The following is a 16,655-nucleotide window of genomic DNA, read 5'->3' on the forward strand; positions in this document are numbered from 1 at the left end:
TTTCTGTAAGTATTGTAAATCTAAGTGTACGTCAGTGTTTTGAAATGTTTGTTTTTTACAGTTACTCCCGATGAAGCCATCAAATAAATGGCGAAATATTGAGCTTTAGAAAAAACAAAGATTTTTTATTTAATATAGACCACATACCCGATATTTTAAACATATTTATATATATATATATATATATATATATATATATATATATATATTCTCTTCGATATATATATATATATATATACATATATATATATATATATATATATATATATATATATATATATATATATAAATATGTTCAAATTATCGGGTATAGTGGTCTATAATAAAAATCTTTCTTTTTTCTAAATTACTCAATATTTCGCTATTTATTTAAAAGCTTCCTCAGGAGTAAACTAAAAACAAATTGAACATTACAAAAAATGGCGTACAAATACATTTTAAAACACTTATAGAATTTAAAAGATTTCGCAAATAAAAACTGACATTGAAGTATTTGAAATATTGAATGGCAAGATTAAATTGTCTTAAGCACGTTCGTTACAGCTATACGATAAAAAATTAAAATTATTTTATAATAATAAAATATTTTTATAAATAACGTGCTTAAGACAATTTAATCTTGACATTCAATATTTAAAATACTTCAATGTCAGTTTTTATTTGCGAAATATTTTAAATTCTGTAAGTGTTTTAAAATGTATTTGTACGCCATTTTTGTAATGTTCAATTTGTTTTTAGTTTACTCCTGAAGAAGCTTTTAAATAAATAGCGAAATATTGAGTAATTTAGAAAAAAGAAAGATTTTTATTATAGACCACTATACCCGATAATTTGAACGTATTTATAAATTATTTTTTGGTCGAAATAATCACTTCTAATATATATATATATATATATATATATATATATATATATATATATATATATATATATATATATATATATATATATATATATATATATATATATATATATATATATATATATATATATATATATATATATATATATATATATATATATATATATATCTACGGCATAGAGTGGACTCCGCCCATGTTAAAATTCAGGTTCAAGTGAGCTCCATGGTCAAGTGGCCACCGATATACGGAGCTCACTTGACCATTCCATAATATTGGCTCTGTCGATTCGTCAACATGTACAGTTTCACAATTTTTAAAAATTTTGTGGAGCCCCTAAGTACCCCTGTATCATGAATGTATATCGCTTAGTTCACGTGTATATATTATAGGGGTCGTTCAGATCTTGTTCCGTGTATATTGAAACCATACGTATATCGGTTTAAGTACGCTCTGATAGTTTGGCAACTATGGGATTAGGCCGTTTATTTCCAGCGTATATTCTAAACGGTTCATATAGACTCCTTACTTTTGTTATCATTCATACGCATTACAGTATGTAACAGATATGTGTACTACTAAATACCTGTTTTTGGTAGGTACGTGCTTTTCTTAAAATAGATTTATAGATACAAAAGGATTTCATTACCAAGTTGGATGTGTTTTTTCATATGCGAAAATTTCCTAATGTATTTTGTTAGCGTGAGTATGTCTTTATACGTTTTATTTAAGAATCCGGTTAATAAGAATTTCTTTTATTTCATCCATTGTTTCATGATATCTTATATACAGCTTTTTTATTATTTTAATTCTTATATTTTATTATTTTATTTTTTTCTGGATTCTATTTCTTGTTATTCTATTTTTTAATTTTGGATAGAAGGTTATCTCAAAATAAATATTTAAGTGCTAAAATAGATATTTTTTTGTTAAAATGGGTAGTAGTGCACAAAAAAGGGAAGAATGATTAATTTTTCTAACATGAATTATACCACTTCACCAATATTACATATTTCTGAATGTTTTTTCTCGTATTTAGGAGTAATATGTAATCAATATAAGTGGAGTTAGTGTCAAATTTGCAATGATCTTTATAAGTAATAGCTTACTGACTGTACTTTACATGTTCAGTTCACATAAATAAACCTTGTCCCTTCAAAAAGAGCGATTTGAACGGTAAAGTTAACTAAGAAAGTGCGATAAGTCTTGTACCACCCCACATGCACACAAGTTAACCGGTGTTTGGAGGCAAAAGTCCTCCTGGCAGATTTAAGGAAGATAACTACCATAAGGAAGTTCCGTTCGAGGGATCAGATGGAGAGGAGCAGCTTATTTTTGTTTGTATATCTTGCAGATGTGTTGATATAGCCAGGTTTTCCTTGATTCTAGTCATAAAATGGGCTGGTATTTGTGGAGTGGATGTCACGAATCTGGACTTTGTTTTTTTTGCTCTATAGCTACTTATCTTCGGATATTAGGTGGATTGATAGCTACGATATTGTAGAGCTTATGTATGGATGTGAGTCTTAATATTCCCTGAATTTGGCTGACTAATTTATAACTAAATATTTTATAAGTTATTTAAATAACTATTTATAAGCGGCATTTAGATTAACAAATACCACTCCTCATACCTGAAATTTTTGGTACTTCTTTTCGCTGTGTTGGGCAAGATTTAGTATTTGTGACATATATGATCTAACCTGTCATATATAGCCACTTTTGTCTTTTAATTTGAGTTTTTCTTCTATTATCGGTTTATATTAAGGATCATGTACAGAAGTATTCTGTATAGCTGACAAAATAAATAGATGTATTGGCCGATAGCTTTTGTGGTCGTTGGAGTTTTTGCCAGGTTTAAGCAAGGCAACAACTTTGTCTTTGCTTTGCTTGTCTAAAGACTTTAAATATTAGCCATTGTTGTATTTTTAGTTCAAATTTTATAGTTAGTTTTGTGCTCAGATCCTCAGCCAGGAGCCGTAATATTGTTCATTATATACGTGGATAGCGGATCCAAGCTCAACATCGTTGAAAGGTTCTCTCAGCTGACTGATTTTGTTTTCTCTCATTATAAGTTTTTCTTTGCTTCTTTGCTTGCATTTAATATGTAATTTTCAGCGATTAGCTTAATACCAAATACCATAGGATTGGCCATCTACGTGCTTCCTGCATTTTGTTAAGCTCATACGTAAAGTGGAGTGTCTTTATCTCTAGATATACTCTTAATATTTATACACATAATTAGAATAGTTGGTCCTAAAAAGGACCGATTTGACAAAAAACATATTGAACGGGTGATAAGAATTAACGATTACTTAATTATTCATTACCCAGGGTACGCCCGATTGCGGTGGTCTTATTAGTACTTCAATTTTCGTGAACGCTTCTACTTTAAACTTCATAAAAAATGACTAATCTTTCACTTTTCTGTTACTGTTATTTTAAGACGATATTTCGAGTCAGATTTGTATAGTAATAACTATAGTCAATATATAGTCTCTATAAGTAAATGAGTTTGTGGTATCGGTTACAACTCATATATATTGATAATGAGGAAATAAACAGGTTAAAATAGGTGTAGAAAATTTTACCTACATATATGGGCACCATTGTTCAGGAGATGGGTTTATCCCAGAGATCAAAGGTTACATACTTTTACAGGCGTATTCTAGGTTCTATTTATATATTTTTATTACTAAAAAAGTATATTTATAATAAAGGCCTTAAGCTATCTGTAGATTCCATGAATATTAGAATCTATGGAAATTAGCAAATTAAAAAATACAGACATAATTCTGAATGACCAACTTGAGACAAACAGTTATCCCCTCCTCAACTTATTCAGTTACAAAATATGACGTGTAAACGCATACCTGTTTAATTGTTAGATAAAATGAATTTCCATCAAGTAACGGTCGAATCTATCACTTACTAAAAGAGTACGAAAAGACCTGCTTATGCTTTAGAGTATGGGTACTTTAGTACAAAGTACCCTTTGCTTTTGCCAATTGCTTTGTCACTTTCTCAGCGATGAGTCTCCCTTTTGCTCAACAATAATGTTCCTGCTCGATATAGTTATTCTAAGATATTCAGATTTCACTATATGCTCTACATTTGGCTTTATCTCCTATTAATTTACAACTACGACGAAATCTTTATAATATATCTGATGCATTGATATTAAAGTGGAGTAGAATACTTGGTAGATAATATTTATTTGTTTTGAGTATACTTATTTTACGACCTAGTACATAAAAAAATAAATACTTGTGTGCTCAGTGCTTTCTAAGTCTGTAAAACATAAACATGCGTCCATATTTCTTCTTCTTCTGGTTCCTATCCGTTTCGGATGTTGGAAATCATATTGGCAATCATGACCTTGCTCGCTGCGGCTCGAAACAGCTCCGTTGAGGTTTTCTTAAACCATGTTCTTAAATTCCGCAGCCATGATATTCTCCTTCTACCGGGTCCACGCTTACCTTTGACTTTACCTTGCAATATAGACTGCAGCAGGGAGTAACGGTGCTGATTTCTCATAACGCTTCTCATAAGCTTCCATATTAGATTATACATTTATTAAGAATGTCCACTCTCTGAATTGAAGTTTTTTAAAATATGACTGTGTCCCACAATCTTTCACAAAAGTTATTCTTTTCTGAAATTTTCTGAATAAGGTTCAATAGGTTTTTATATTTTATTTTAAGTTTTAATCTTTAAATCGGAGTTCATTTTTTGAAAAACTATAAACATGTGACAACAAATTGCTATATGAACGGCGTTATGCATCACTAGACCCAGCCCCAATTTCTTAAATTGTGGATTATGGCGCTTTCTGATGGAAAAGAGGAACAACAGGATAACATCAGATGTAGACCAAACAAAAGAATTTAGGACACGCATTGAAATAGCACGTGCATTATTTTTTAAACTTTAAGAGTTTCTTTGTTTTCGGGATATAAAGTTAGAGCCTGAGAATGCTTCGATGTTACGTGTTCTCTACTTTTCTTTATGGCTTGGAAGCGTGAACACTAAAACAAGTCCATCTGAATAAGTTGGCCGCCTTTGAATTTTGGTGTTACAGAAGAATCCTACGAATATCATGGATTCAAAGAATGTCAAACGTGGAAGTAACTAGAATGATAGGAAATGGGACGGAAATATTATTAACTATCAAAAGACGAAAACTTGAGTACGTAGGACATGTGATGAGAGGGCAAAAATACGCATTATTACAACTTAATATGCAAGGCAAAATCCGAGGAAAGCGAAATGTGGGAAGACGAAGAATATTCTGGCTTAAAAACTTAAGGGAATGGTTTGAATGCAGTAGTGCAGAACTTTATAGAGCGGCAGTCAACAGAGTCCGTATAGCCATGATGATTTCCAACCTTCGATAGAAGATGGAACTTAAAGAAGAAGATAGAAAAAGGCATAAACTATCTACGTAATAAATCCCATTAACCTGTTAGTAACGGATAACCAGATATATTTAAAAAGATTAAGTACCTTTCGTTTTATTTTGGATTTTGAATTTTGCATAACTAGAGCAAGCGACCAATTTTTGTGTATTAGTTTTGAACCAAGCGCCTCTTGCGAGCGTTTTAATGATTGTAAATCGAATATTTGGAAACATATGTACATAAACGTGATTAACAATGGTGACGTTGGCAACTTCTTGAGGCGTTTAGGTTAAGAAGTAGTGGCAGTTATTGCTTAAATTTTTCTATAATAGTCACATTACAGAAGAGCTAACACAGAAAGAGAATACTTAACAAAAGACATAACATTAAGTTAAATGTATGAATTGTATATTGAAGAAGCAGACAATGACCTTGATAAATTTTCGTTTTACAAAAAAATGTTTTTAACACGATTTAATCTTCAAAGAAAAAAGTTGAAAAAAGATACTTGTAGTAGATGTGATTGCATCTACATATAGATACATATAAAAAAATAATTGCATTCTCACTTTCAAAATGCATAGGGTATTTCACCTATAACCAATATCATGAACAAAGCGAAATAAAACAAAACATATCTACAAATCATTATTTGAGACCAAATGCTCGCATTCAATCAAAATAATATAATTAAGATATTACCATTTGAAATTTCATAATATAAAGAAAAACATACTAGTGTTGTCACCAAGATACAAAACAGATAAGTTACTGCGTAATCGTTAGGAGACCTAACACAATAAAACACAAAAAAAAAAAAATAATGTTATCGTTTGTTCGGAAGCGTAGAGTCTTTCATCTATGACTTAATCCACGAATAACATAAGAATAATAATACAATCGTATCATTAACGCCATAAAATACAAAATACAAATGTGTCATCGTTTGTTCTGAAGCATAGAGTCTTTCATCTATGACTTAATCCACGAATAACATGAGGTAATAACGCAGCGCGTCATTATAGACACATTTAGAAATACGCAAAGAAAAGGAAAGAGTTACTAATAGTTCAAAATTGGATACATTAAAGTTCTACGAAGACAAGCCTTAATAAGTTTACTGGGAAAGGTAGACCTCAGAATTTCTGTAAGACACATCTATATTTAGAAACAAAAAAAGCTGATGTTTAGTTATTAGTATGACAACTAGAATTTGTGATAACTAACGTGTATCATCCGCCTATAATAGGGACAACATCGGTAGGTCAACTTCGGGTAGGGTCAACTTCGGGTAGGGTCTAAATAATTCTAGATTACATAACTAAACAAGTATTGGAGAACTAAAAAAGTTTCATGACGCGGGAGGGTGTTATTCTAGATTTATTACTGAAATACAATTATGAATGGCTTATCATTCCGACGAGTCAACTAGCGGGAATCCGCTTACTTCATCCCTAGCCTTCCTCAGTGTCTGGCCATTCAGAATATAGGATGTTAGACAGCAATAATCTTTTCAAACATTATTTTGGGGGGGTTTCGAATAGAGAGTCGAAATTCGAAGGTCTTCACACTAAGAGTAAAACTTAGGCAAAATGAACAGATACTATAATGAACTATCATTGGTAACTAGACAGAGGAATCTTGATATCTTTGGTATAGGTGCCAAAAAAATTACTTGGATTTATAAATCCGTAAAATAAGATAAATTGAATTTTGTATCCACTTGAAGACAACTAAAGGTATGTACAATTCATTGTAATATAAACTAATATAAGCATAAAAATATCAGATTCTACCAAGGCATTCTAAAAATAAAATGAGATTAAATTTTGCAAACACCCTTAAAATCAATATAGGTTCTTGGTCGGGGTAGCATAAACTCAAGATCTCGATCAATACAAACTAGAAAAAAAATGGTACCGAAGTAGAATAAGATAAGATAAAAATAAAATTTATGTCGAAAAGAAATGCGACATATATATAGACATACTGAACATCATAAATGATCAATATTATAATAATAAAAAGTAAAACAGTTCAACGAACTGGGGTGCGAGCCAAACTGAGTTGCTCTGGAGATCGACGTGCGGAGTCTCCTACACTACTTCCAGAGGCTCGTCTCTTTTCTTTTAAATCTTTTGAAACGGTTACATTGTGTATGATGCTCACATACACAATAAGTGGGGGTTTTCTTTTGTCCAGTATCTACAATTCTGACGGTTAACCTCGCCATTTAACGTGAAAGTGGCCTCATCAGAAAAAATAATGTTTTGTACCAAGAGAGGGTCTCGGTGGCAGTTATCCATCATTGCTTCGCAAAATTGCATTCTTTTATCGGGATCATCTTCGTTTAATTCCTGCACAAGTTTGATTTTAAAAGGATGCCATTTTTCAAGCTTTAATAGTTTGTGTACCGTTGTTTTGCTAACACCGATATCGCGACTAACTTTACGCACAGAAGTGTGCGCATCTTCTTCAAAACTAAGTAAAACATCTAATGCTGTATCAGCATTTGCAGAGGGACGACCTGATTTTCGTGCATTTTCAACCGTACCAGTTTCTCGAAATTTCTTTTCAATCTTACTGACTGCTGAACGCGTTATAGGTCTTTCTGGATATTTATTATTAAACAAATTGCACACTTCCATCTGAGTTCGCGATCTGTCTCCATACCCAATCATCATAAGTATTTCAATTTCTTTTCTTTACACGTAACTCCATTTCTACTTCAAATTAAATCTAAGCAATAATTAAAATATTCACATATACCAAAAATATTGTAGTACTAAACTGTCACTGAACATCAATAAATTACTAAACAAATAATGACATTTAACAAAAACATAGCCTACTATGTTTCTTTTAAATTGATAAGAAATAATTTCTTTCATATTCTCTCCGCTAGACAATAAGTATTTTTGATATTGTTAATTTGTTCCATACTTTACGTTACTTAAAGTAACGCGTTAGTTAAATTAATGAAGATTGCTAAGAGGCAGGTGATTGAGTAAATACATGTCGGAATAAAAGATTATTCCTAGCGATGTTCAACAGCCTCCAGTAAGGGGCTTTGAATTGGACTAATTTGCTATCCCTAATTAGGTCTCCCGACTTCCCGTTACTTACGTTATATATATATATATATATATATATATTGAAATGATATAGAATATAGGAGAAAGAAAAATAGTGATTAAAAATAATTTATAAGTTACACACTAGATAATGTTATATATAAAAATAGAAATAAAAATAGAAATAGAACAATTCGAATATGATTTCTTGCCAGATGGTTCTGGAACATTGAAAAGGTATAAATACTCGGTGATTTGGATTCAAAAAAGAGGGGAGTCAGCAGTCCAGTCAGTCAGTGAGACAGTTACTATGAAGCCAGTCCGAGCCAGTCAGAATTAGGAAGAAAGTATAAAGTATGCAATAATCAGTGATTTAGTATTAAAATTTGATAGTATTGGAAAGTATATTAGAAGAATATTATTGAAGATTAAAAATTATGTTATATATAAATGGTGATTGGATAATGGAAGAAAGTATTAATTGAAAATTAAATTTATATAATATATTTGGTGATTGGATATTGGTGTATTAAAAAGAAGAATAAATATAAATGCTATTAAGAAGAAAAATATTTTAAATTGGTGGAAGCTGATAATTAGAAAAAGTAATTTCACAAAAACAAGGTAACCGAAGCTGAGAACGAAGACATTGAGTGGTGATTAAAATCTATATAGTGGAGAACAGTTTCATTTAGGCATTCAGTGACAGAAAGGTACAAAATTTTGTTAATATAATTTAGTTAGTGTCATAACAATTTCAATTTTAAAGATAGTTTGTTTAAAATTTACATTGTCTATATAATTTAATTAGTTTCATAAGAATTACAATTTAAAGATAGTTTATTTTAAATTTACATTGGCTATGTTAAATACATATGTGTGTTTCATAATAGATATAATAAAGATAATTTAAAAAAGTGCTTACAAACTAATTCTTTGAGAACCGCGATAAAAACCCTATATATATATATATATATATATATATATATATATATATATATATATATATTATTAAAAAACACTCATTGCTTATTAAAAAATCATTCACAAATAAAACATCATCACAATATATATATATATATATATATATATATATATATATATATATATATATATATATATATATATATATATATATATAGTTCAGCTCAACAGGCCTCAAAGGCCCAAGGCTTCAACGGTTTTCTTCCATTTCTTTCTATCTTGTGCTAAGTTTTTCCAATCTTGTACCCGCAGCGACTTCAGATCTTCTTTTGCCGACTCCAGCCATTTTCTTCGGGGGCGGCCTCTTTTTCTTTTTGTACCAGCCTCCGTGTTTATTAATTCATTGGGAACTCTTCCTTCCTTCATTCTTGCTATATGTCCGAGCCATCTTAATCTTTGAATTTTAGCAAGTCTTGTTATTTTTGGTTGCCCATATATTTGCATTATTTCTTCATTCGTTCTTCTTCGCCAGATGTTCCCCTCTTTTACACCTCCGTATATCCTTCTAAGAATTTTTCGTTCCCATCTATCTAATTTTACTTCCATATCTTTATTTAGTGTCCAGGTCTCGCTAGCATAGAGTACTGTAGGTCGGATAACTGTTGTATATATTCGTTTTTTTGCTGTTCTGGATATTATATTCGACCCCAGTATCTTAGTCAGGCTCCCAGCACTCTTACTACCTTTGGCCATTCTTTTTATGATTCTTGGTTCTCTTCGTTCCTATTTGTTAGTGTCACTCCCAAGTAATCGAATTGGCTAACAACTTCAAAGTTATATTCTTTACTTGGGCTTTGTATCTTAAAGAACTGTCCTTGATGATTTTCGTTTCCCCTCATCACCATATATTTTGTTTTTTCTTCGTTTATTTCTAAACCATATTCCCTGGCCATTCTCTCTATTCTAGTAAAGATTTCTCTTAATTCTGCAGGTCTCCTTGTTATTAAGGTAACATCATCTGCATATGCTACGCATTGATGCCTGTGATGATATATTGTGCCTCTAGTGTAGATGTTACACTCTCGTAAAATCTTCTCTAAGATCAAATTGAAAAAATCTGTTGATAACGGGTCACCTTGTCGCAGACCTCTATTAGTGATAAAGCTATCCGAAACCCGTCCTTCTAACATGACTTTACTTTTAGTATCATTGAGTATGCATTTAGTCAGTCTTACTATTTTTGGTGGAAATTTAAAATATTCCAGTGCTTCGAATACTCTATTTCTTTTTATAGTATCATATGCCTGTCTAAAATCAATAAACAGCATGTGTAATGTTAGGTTGAATTCATATGAGCTAGCTAAAATTTGTTTCATTGTAAAAATTTGGTCTATTACTGATCTGTTTGCTCTGAAACCTGCTTGATATTCACCTAGACAATTTTCAACTTTTGTTTTAATTTTATTTCTAATTGATATGGCCAGAATCTTATACACTGTATCTTGTAGAGCTATTCCCCTGTAATTTTTACATTCTGTAACGTCTCCTTTTTTATGCACTGGACATAAGATTGCTTCTTTCCACTGATTGGGTATTTTTTCTCTGATCCACACTTCGCGTATTAACTCAGCGATTTCTTTTTGCACCATTTCGCCACCTTCTTTTAGAAACTCAGCAATGATACCATTTTCACCAGGTGCTTTGTTGTTTTTTAAGTTTTTTATGATCTCTATAATTTCTTCCTTGGTAGGTACTTCTTCATTTACATCTGGGTCCCTTACTTCTTCATGTTGTAGTTGCGTTTGTTCTCTTTCATCTTGGTCGTCCGTACATAATATGTTCTCGAAATAATTGGCCCACCTTCTTAATTTTTCATCTGTTCCACCTAACAGATTCCCCTCTTCATCTTTATAATATCTTGATGTGGTTTTGTATTGGGTTCGGTCTCGTTTTATTTCTTGGTAGAAATTCCTGACTTGTTTATGTAAAAAATCTTCTTCAATACGAACTAGTTTCTGCTCTAAACTTGACCGCTTCTTCCTTCTACAAATCTTCTTTGCTTCCCGTCTTTTTGCGGCATAAGCTTTTTTACTCTCTTCATTATTTCTTATTATACTATTTATTCTAGCTTTATTTCGGTCATTAATGGCTTTCTTACAGTCCTCATCATACCAATCCGTATCATTTACTGTTGTCTGGCTTTTCAGTTTCTCTTCAATTTGCTGCCTGAATTTTTTCTTAACTTCTCCCTCCTGAAGTAGTGCGCCGTTATATCTTTTTATTTTTTTACAGATAGTGTTATTAATTGTGGGTATTATTTGCTCCATTTTAACTTTGACCAAAAAGTGGTCCGAATTTGCATCAGCACCTCTGTAACTTCGGCTATCTTTTATGGCTCTCATATGTTTGGCTTCTATTAGTAAATGATCTATTTGGTTTACTGTTTGTCCATCTGGTGATACCCAGGTACCTTTATGAATTTCTTTGTGATCAAAATAAGTGCTCATAATTCGCATATTATGTTCGAAAGCAAATTCTATTACTCTTTTTCCATTCAGATTACTGTCTCTATGATTGCTTTTTCCCCCTGTTATTTGTTTGTATATATCCTCCCTGCCAATCTTGGCATTCAAATCTCCTACAATTATTTTTATGTCATATGATGGTATTTTGTAAAACATATGTTCTAATTGTTCATAAACGCTATCTTTAACGTCTTCATCTGTATTTTCTGTTGGTGCATGCACATTTATAAGGGTTACTTTTCTATATTTTCCTCTTATTCTTATTTTACATAATCTGCTTGTAACTGCCTCAAAATCTATCACCAGATTGGAAAGGTACAAAATTTTGTTAATATAATTTAGTTAGTGTCATAACAATTTCAATTTTAAAGATAGTTTGTTTAAAATTTACATTGTCTATATAATTTAATTAGTTTCATAAGAATTACAATTTAAAGATAGTTTATTTTAAATTTACATTGGCTATGTTAAATACATATGTGTGTTTCATAATAGATATAATAAAGATAATTTAAAAAAGTGCTTACAAACTAATTCTTTGAGAACCGCGATAAAAACCCTATATATATATATATATATATATATATATATATATATATATATATATATATATATATATATATATATATATATATATATATATATATATATATATATATATATATATATATATATATATATATATATATATATATATATATATATTATTATTAAAAAACACTCATTGCTCATTAAAAAATCATTCACAAATAAAACATCATCACAATATATATATATATATATATATATATATATATATATATATATATATATATATATATATATATATATATATATATATCGAAGAGTGGTGGGTTTTTCGCTCAAAATAGACAACTTGTCTTTTTTCTCCAACTTTTGACTGAAAAACCCACCACTCTTCGAGTGATCCTTATTTATATTGGATTAACGGTCGTACTCCTTTTTTCGATATATATATATATATATATATATATATATATATATATATATATATATATATATATATATATATATATATATATATATATTAGAAGTGATTATTTCGACCAAAAAATAATTTATAAATACGTTCAAATTATCGGGTAAAGTGGTCTGTAATGAAAATCTTTCTGAGATACTCAATATTTCGCCATTTATTTAATAGCTTCCTCAGGAGTAAACTAAAACAATTTAAACATTACAAGAAATGGCGTACAAATACATTTTAAAATACTCACAGAATTTAAAAGATTTCGTAAATAAAAACTGACATTGAAGTATTTGAAATATTGAATGTCAAGATTAAATTGTCTTAAGCACGTTCGTTACAGCTATACGATAAAAAATTAAAATTATTTCAAATGTAAAAATAAAAATAAAAATAAAAGAAACGTTAGAAGAATGATATTTCATAGTCTACGACAAAGTTTTTTTTATTTTACTTATGTTTAAAGTTACTGTGTGTTGAAGAAATATCGTATTACAATAGATTTGACTTTTTAAATAATTATTGTTAAGTATTTTAAATTATAAATATGGATTTTCATTCAAAATTAGAAGCCAAAGTCTTGTCTGGACAAACGAGGGAGGTAATAGCAAATGTAATTATTTTTATACAGAGAGAAGCGATGCAAAATCCGCATGTTGAAAATTTTAAAAAAGTTCAAGAGCGTGCTTCCTTAGCAACGGAAGTAAGTATAGCCACTATAAAACGGATCTCTCGTGAAATGAAAAATATAGAAGAAGGTGCCTCTACATCATTTTCGACGCCTAACAAAAGAATGAGATCTGCCACTTGGGCGATTTTGCCAAAGGCTTACTTCGGCGTATAATACTAAATTATTATGTCACGGAAAAACGAGTTCCTACATTGCGACATATAACAAAAAAAATTAATGAAGACAATATTTATACAGGTTCGCATGAACCTGTACATGAGAGATATGGGATTTCGATGGAAGAAAGCGAAGAATAACAGAAAAATCCTAATGGAAAAACCCGATATACAAGTACTCCGGAGGAAGTTTCTCAGAAATATTAAACAATATAGGGAAGAAAATCGGCCCATAATTTACGTGAATGAAACTTATATTCATTCCCCTCATACCCATGACAGATACTGGGGAGACAATACCACCGAAGGTTTGCACAAGCCAGTGACCAAAGGGCAAAGGCTGATTATTGTTCACGCCGGCGGTCAAATGGGGTTCAGAAAAAACGCATGTTTGACATTTAAATCTGGTACGAAGTCTGGAGATTATCATAGCGAAATTAACTATAATAATTATAAAAAATGGATTCATGAAAAACTTATTCCTAATATACCAGCCCGTAGTGTATTGGTTATAGACAATGCATCATACCACAATGTCCAAATGCAAAAATGTCCCACTATGGGGTGTAGAAAAGACGAAATGAAGTAAAGGTTAAGACAAAAGAACATTTCCTTTTCAGACGAAATGATAAAAGTAGAATTATATAATCTAATAAAATTCACAAACCCAGAAATAAAACTTATGAAATAGATCAAATTATGAATAATGCAGGTCACTCAGAAATAAACAACAGATTAAAATATTTATGCCTTACTAAAATGCTAAAATGCCGAATATCCGAAGAATAAAAGTATATGACTATAATATAAAATATTACGACAACTCTAGTATAAAAATTAAGTTATAAATGTTTCGTCGGTATATATTATGTTCCAGGTATAAGAATAACTACTGTTCTTTTATGCTTATACAGTTTACTGTAACGCAAATGTAAAGCTTTCATCTCTGCCAATATTACGAGACGAGACATTTATAGAAGTGTTCGAAAAAACTGCCGCTTCAACATGACTGAATGGTCAATATTAATGAGTCAAATAAAATATAATTATTAGAAGAATTTTTTTACCAAGTAACAAAAACAAAGTATTTTGCATTTTGAGAAAAATTTCCGAAGGAAAAATTGAAACGTCAAAATAACATACAATATAGACATATCATAGAAGTTCCATTAATAAATAAGGTCACTCTCTGTAAACTTGTAGTATGGAGTGTACCAACGAGGCGAAGAGACCGAGCGGATTATGTATCTCTTTTCCTCCGAATGCGTTCTCACTTAATTTTCTACGCAAGTGGACAAATTTGTCAAGTATCACCTTAAATTTGACAAGCTGTACAATATATGTTACTTAACTGTCCAGTGTCCGTTTTATAATTTAAAGTGTTTTTATTTTTATTAATGTAATACATCTCAAGAAATAATCTACTTTTGTAGTTATCAGTCTGTGCCAAAATGTGAGCTTTGTTATAATCTAGCATATGACCAGTGTTTTCATAGTGCTCAACCACTGCGCAAGTATTTTTTCCCAAGCGGCAATTACTTTTATGTTGTGTGATGCGTTTAGAATGTAGCTATTATGACATCCTAAACACGGTATTTCATAAACGACATTACTTTTATATAAGGTTGGTACTGGGTCTTTGATTTTTGAAAATAGTTGTTTGCTGTTCATAGTATTATATTTAACTATACTAATATTAGGAACATTTTTGAATATGATATAATATATGAATATTTATAATTTATAAATATTCAAAATAGCCAACATTCATCTTAATAACAACTAACCTTAATAATTCATCAAAGAAATATTCTTCTAACGTTTCTTTTATTGTTATTTTTATTTTTACATTTGAAATAATTTTAATTTTTTATCGTATAGCTGTAACGAACGTGCTTAACAATTTAATCTTGACATTCAATATTTCAAATACTTCAATGTCAGTTTTTATTTGCGAAATCTTTTAAATTCTGTGAGTGTTTTAAAATGTATTAGTACGCCATTTCTTGTAATGTTTAAATTATTTTAGTTTACTCCTGAGGAAGCTATTAAATAAATGGCGAAATATTGAGTATCTCAGAAAAAAGAAAGATTTCATTACAGACCACTTTACCCGATAATTCGAACGTATTTATATATATATATATATATATATATATATATATATATATATATATATATATATATAATTATATATAATTATTGTTGTAATTACAGTGGACTACTATTCATGACATTCAGGATAGAGATAAAATAGAATACGAAAATGCTTTTAAGTGTATTAATGAAAATGATAACTCAATATTACACATGGAAGAAGAGAATCACACACGACCAACTGATCTTTGGATGGGTTATATATCACTAGAAGAGTACAACAATCACCATAGAGATTTTAGTCAAGTATCTCAAGGTCATATTGATATCCTACAGGTACCAACAATGGGAGTTCTTAACACTGGCCTCATAGGTATGTAGTAATCTTTTAAAAATACATAAAAGAGATGTGGGGTGCTTCGTAGATGTAACATCGAAACTATTTTGTATAGGGAATCTGCATGAAAGGATGGTTTATTAAAATAATTATAATCAGAATCAACAACAGAATATTCAGTTTCTTTTAAGAAAAAAATTAGTATATTTTTATTTTAATACTAGTCTGGGATTTTAGGACCATTTTCACCATTTTTTACTAACAATTATTACCTTTACAAACAATTATTTAGTAAAATTTATTACTAGCAAGCTAATTTGTCTTTAAGAAGTTTAATTTTGACAAGACGCCCAATTTTTGTCCTTACAACAATTTCCGTTTATGGTAGCTAACAGGGGCAGCAGGGATGGAATACCCTGATTTGACGATTTTCTAAAATGTATTGTTGGGTTTTTTTGTAAATTCTCTAGATAATTTTTATTATATAATAACAAGGTTTTATCAAAGAGTCCTTCCTTCCCACCATGTTTCATTAACGAAATCATGGAAAATAATTACCAACCACCTGATTTTTTTTCTGTTGGTTAGTTAATATTTATATAAT

The 16,655-nt window shown here is 30.1% G+C and overlaps 1 protein-coding gene across 2 annotated transcripts in view; it reads left to right on the plus strand.

The window, feature by feature from the left end:
* The window catches only part of LOC140439741 (DDB1- and CUL4-associated factor 10 homolog), a 388,500-nt gene that overhangs the window by 263,810 nt on the left and 108,035 nt on the right, over window positions 1-16,655 (plus strand). For both annotated transcript variants that reach the window (XM_072529869.1, XM_072529868.1), the window contains exon 6: window positions 15,835-16,087. In XM_072529869.1, coding sequence (XP_072385970.1) covers window positions 15,835-16,087 — 253 coding nt within the window. The remainder of the gene's footprint in view (window positions 1-15,834; window positions 16,088-16,655) is intronic.

This window comes from Diabrotica undecimpunctata, chromosome 4 (assembly GCF_040954645.1).
Source record: "Diabrotica undecimpunctata isolate CICGRU chromosome 4, icDiaUnde3, whole genome shotgun sequence".
Classification (NCBI taxonomy): domain Eukaryota; kingdom Metazoa; phylum Arthropoda; class Insecta; order Coleoptera; family Chrysomelidae; genus Diabrotica; species Diabrotica undecimpunctata.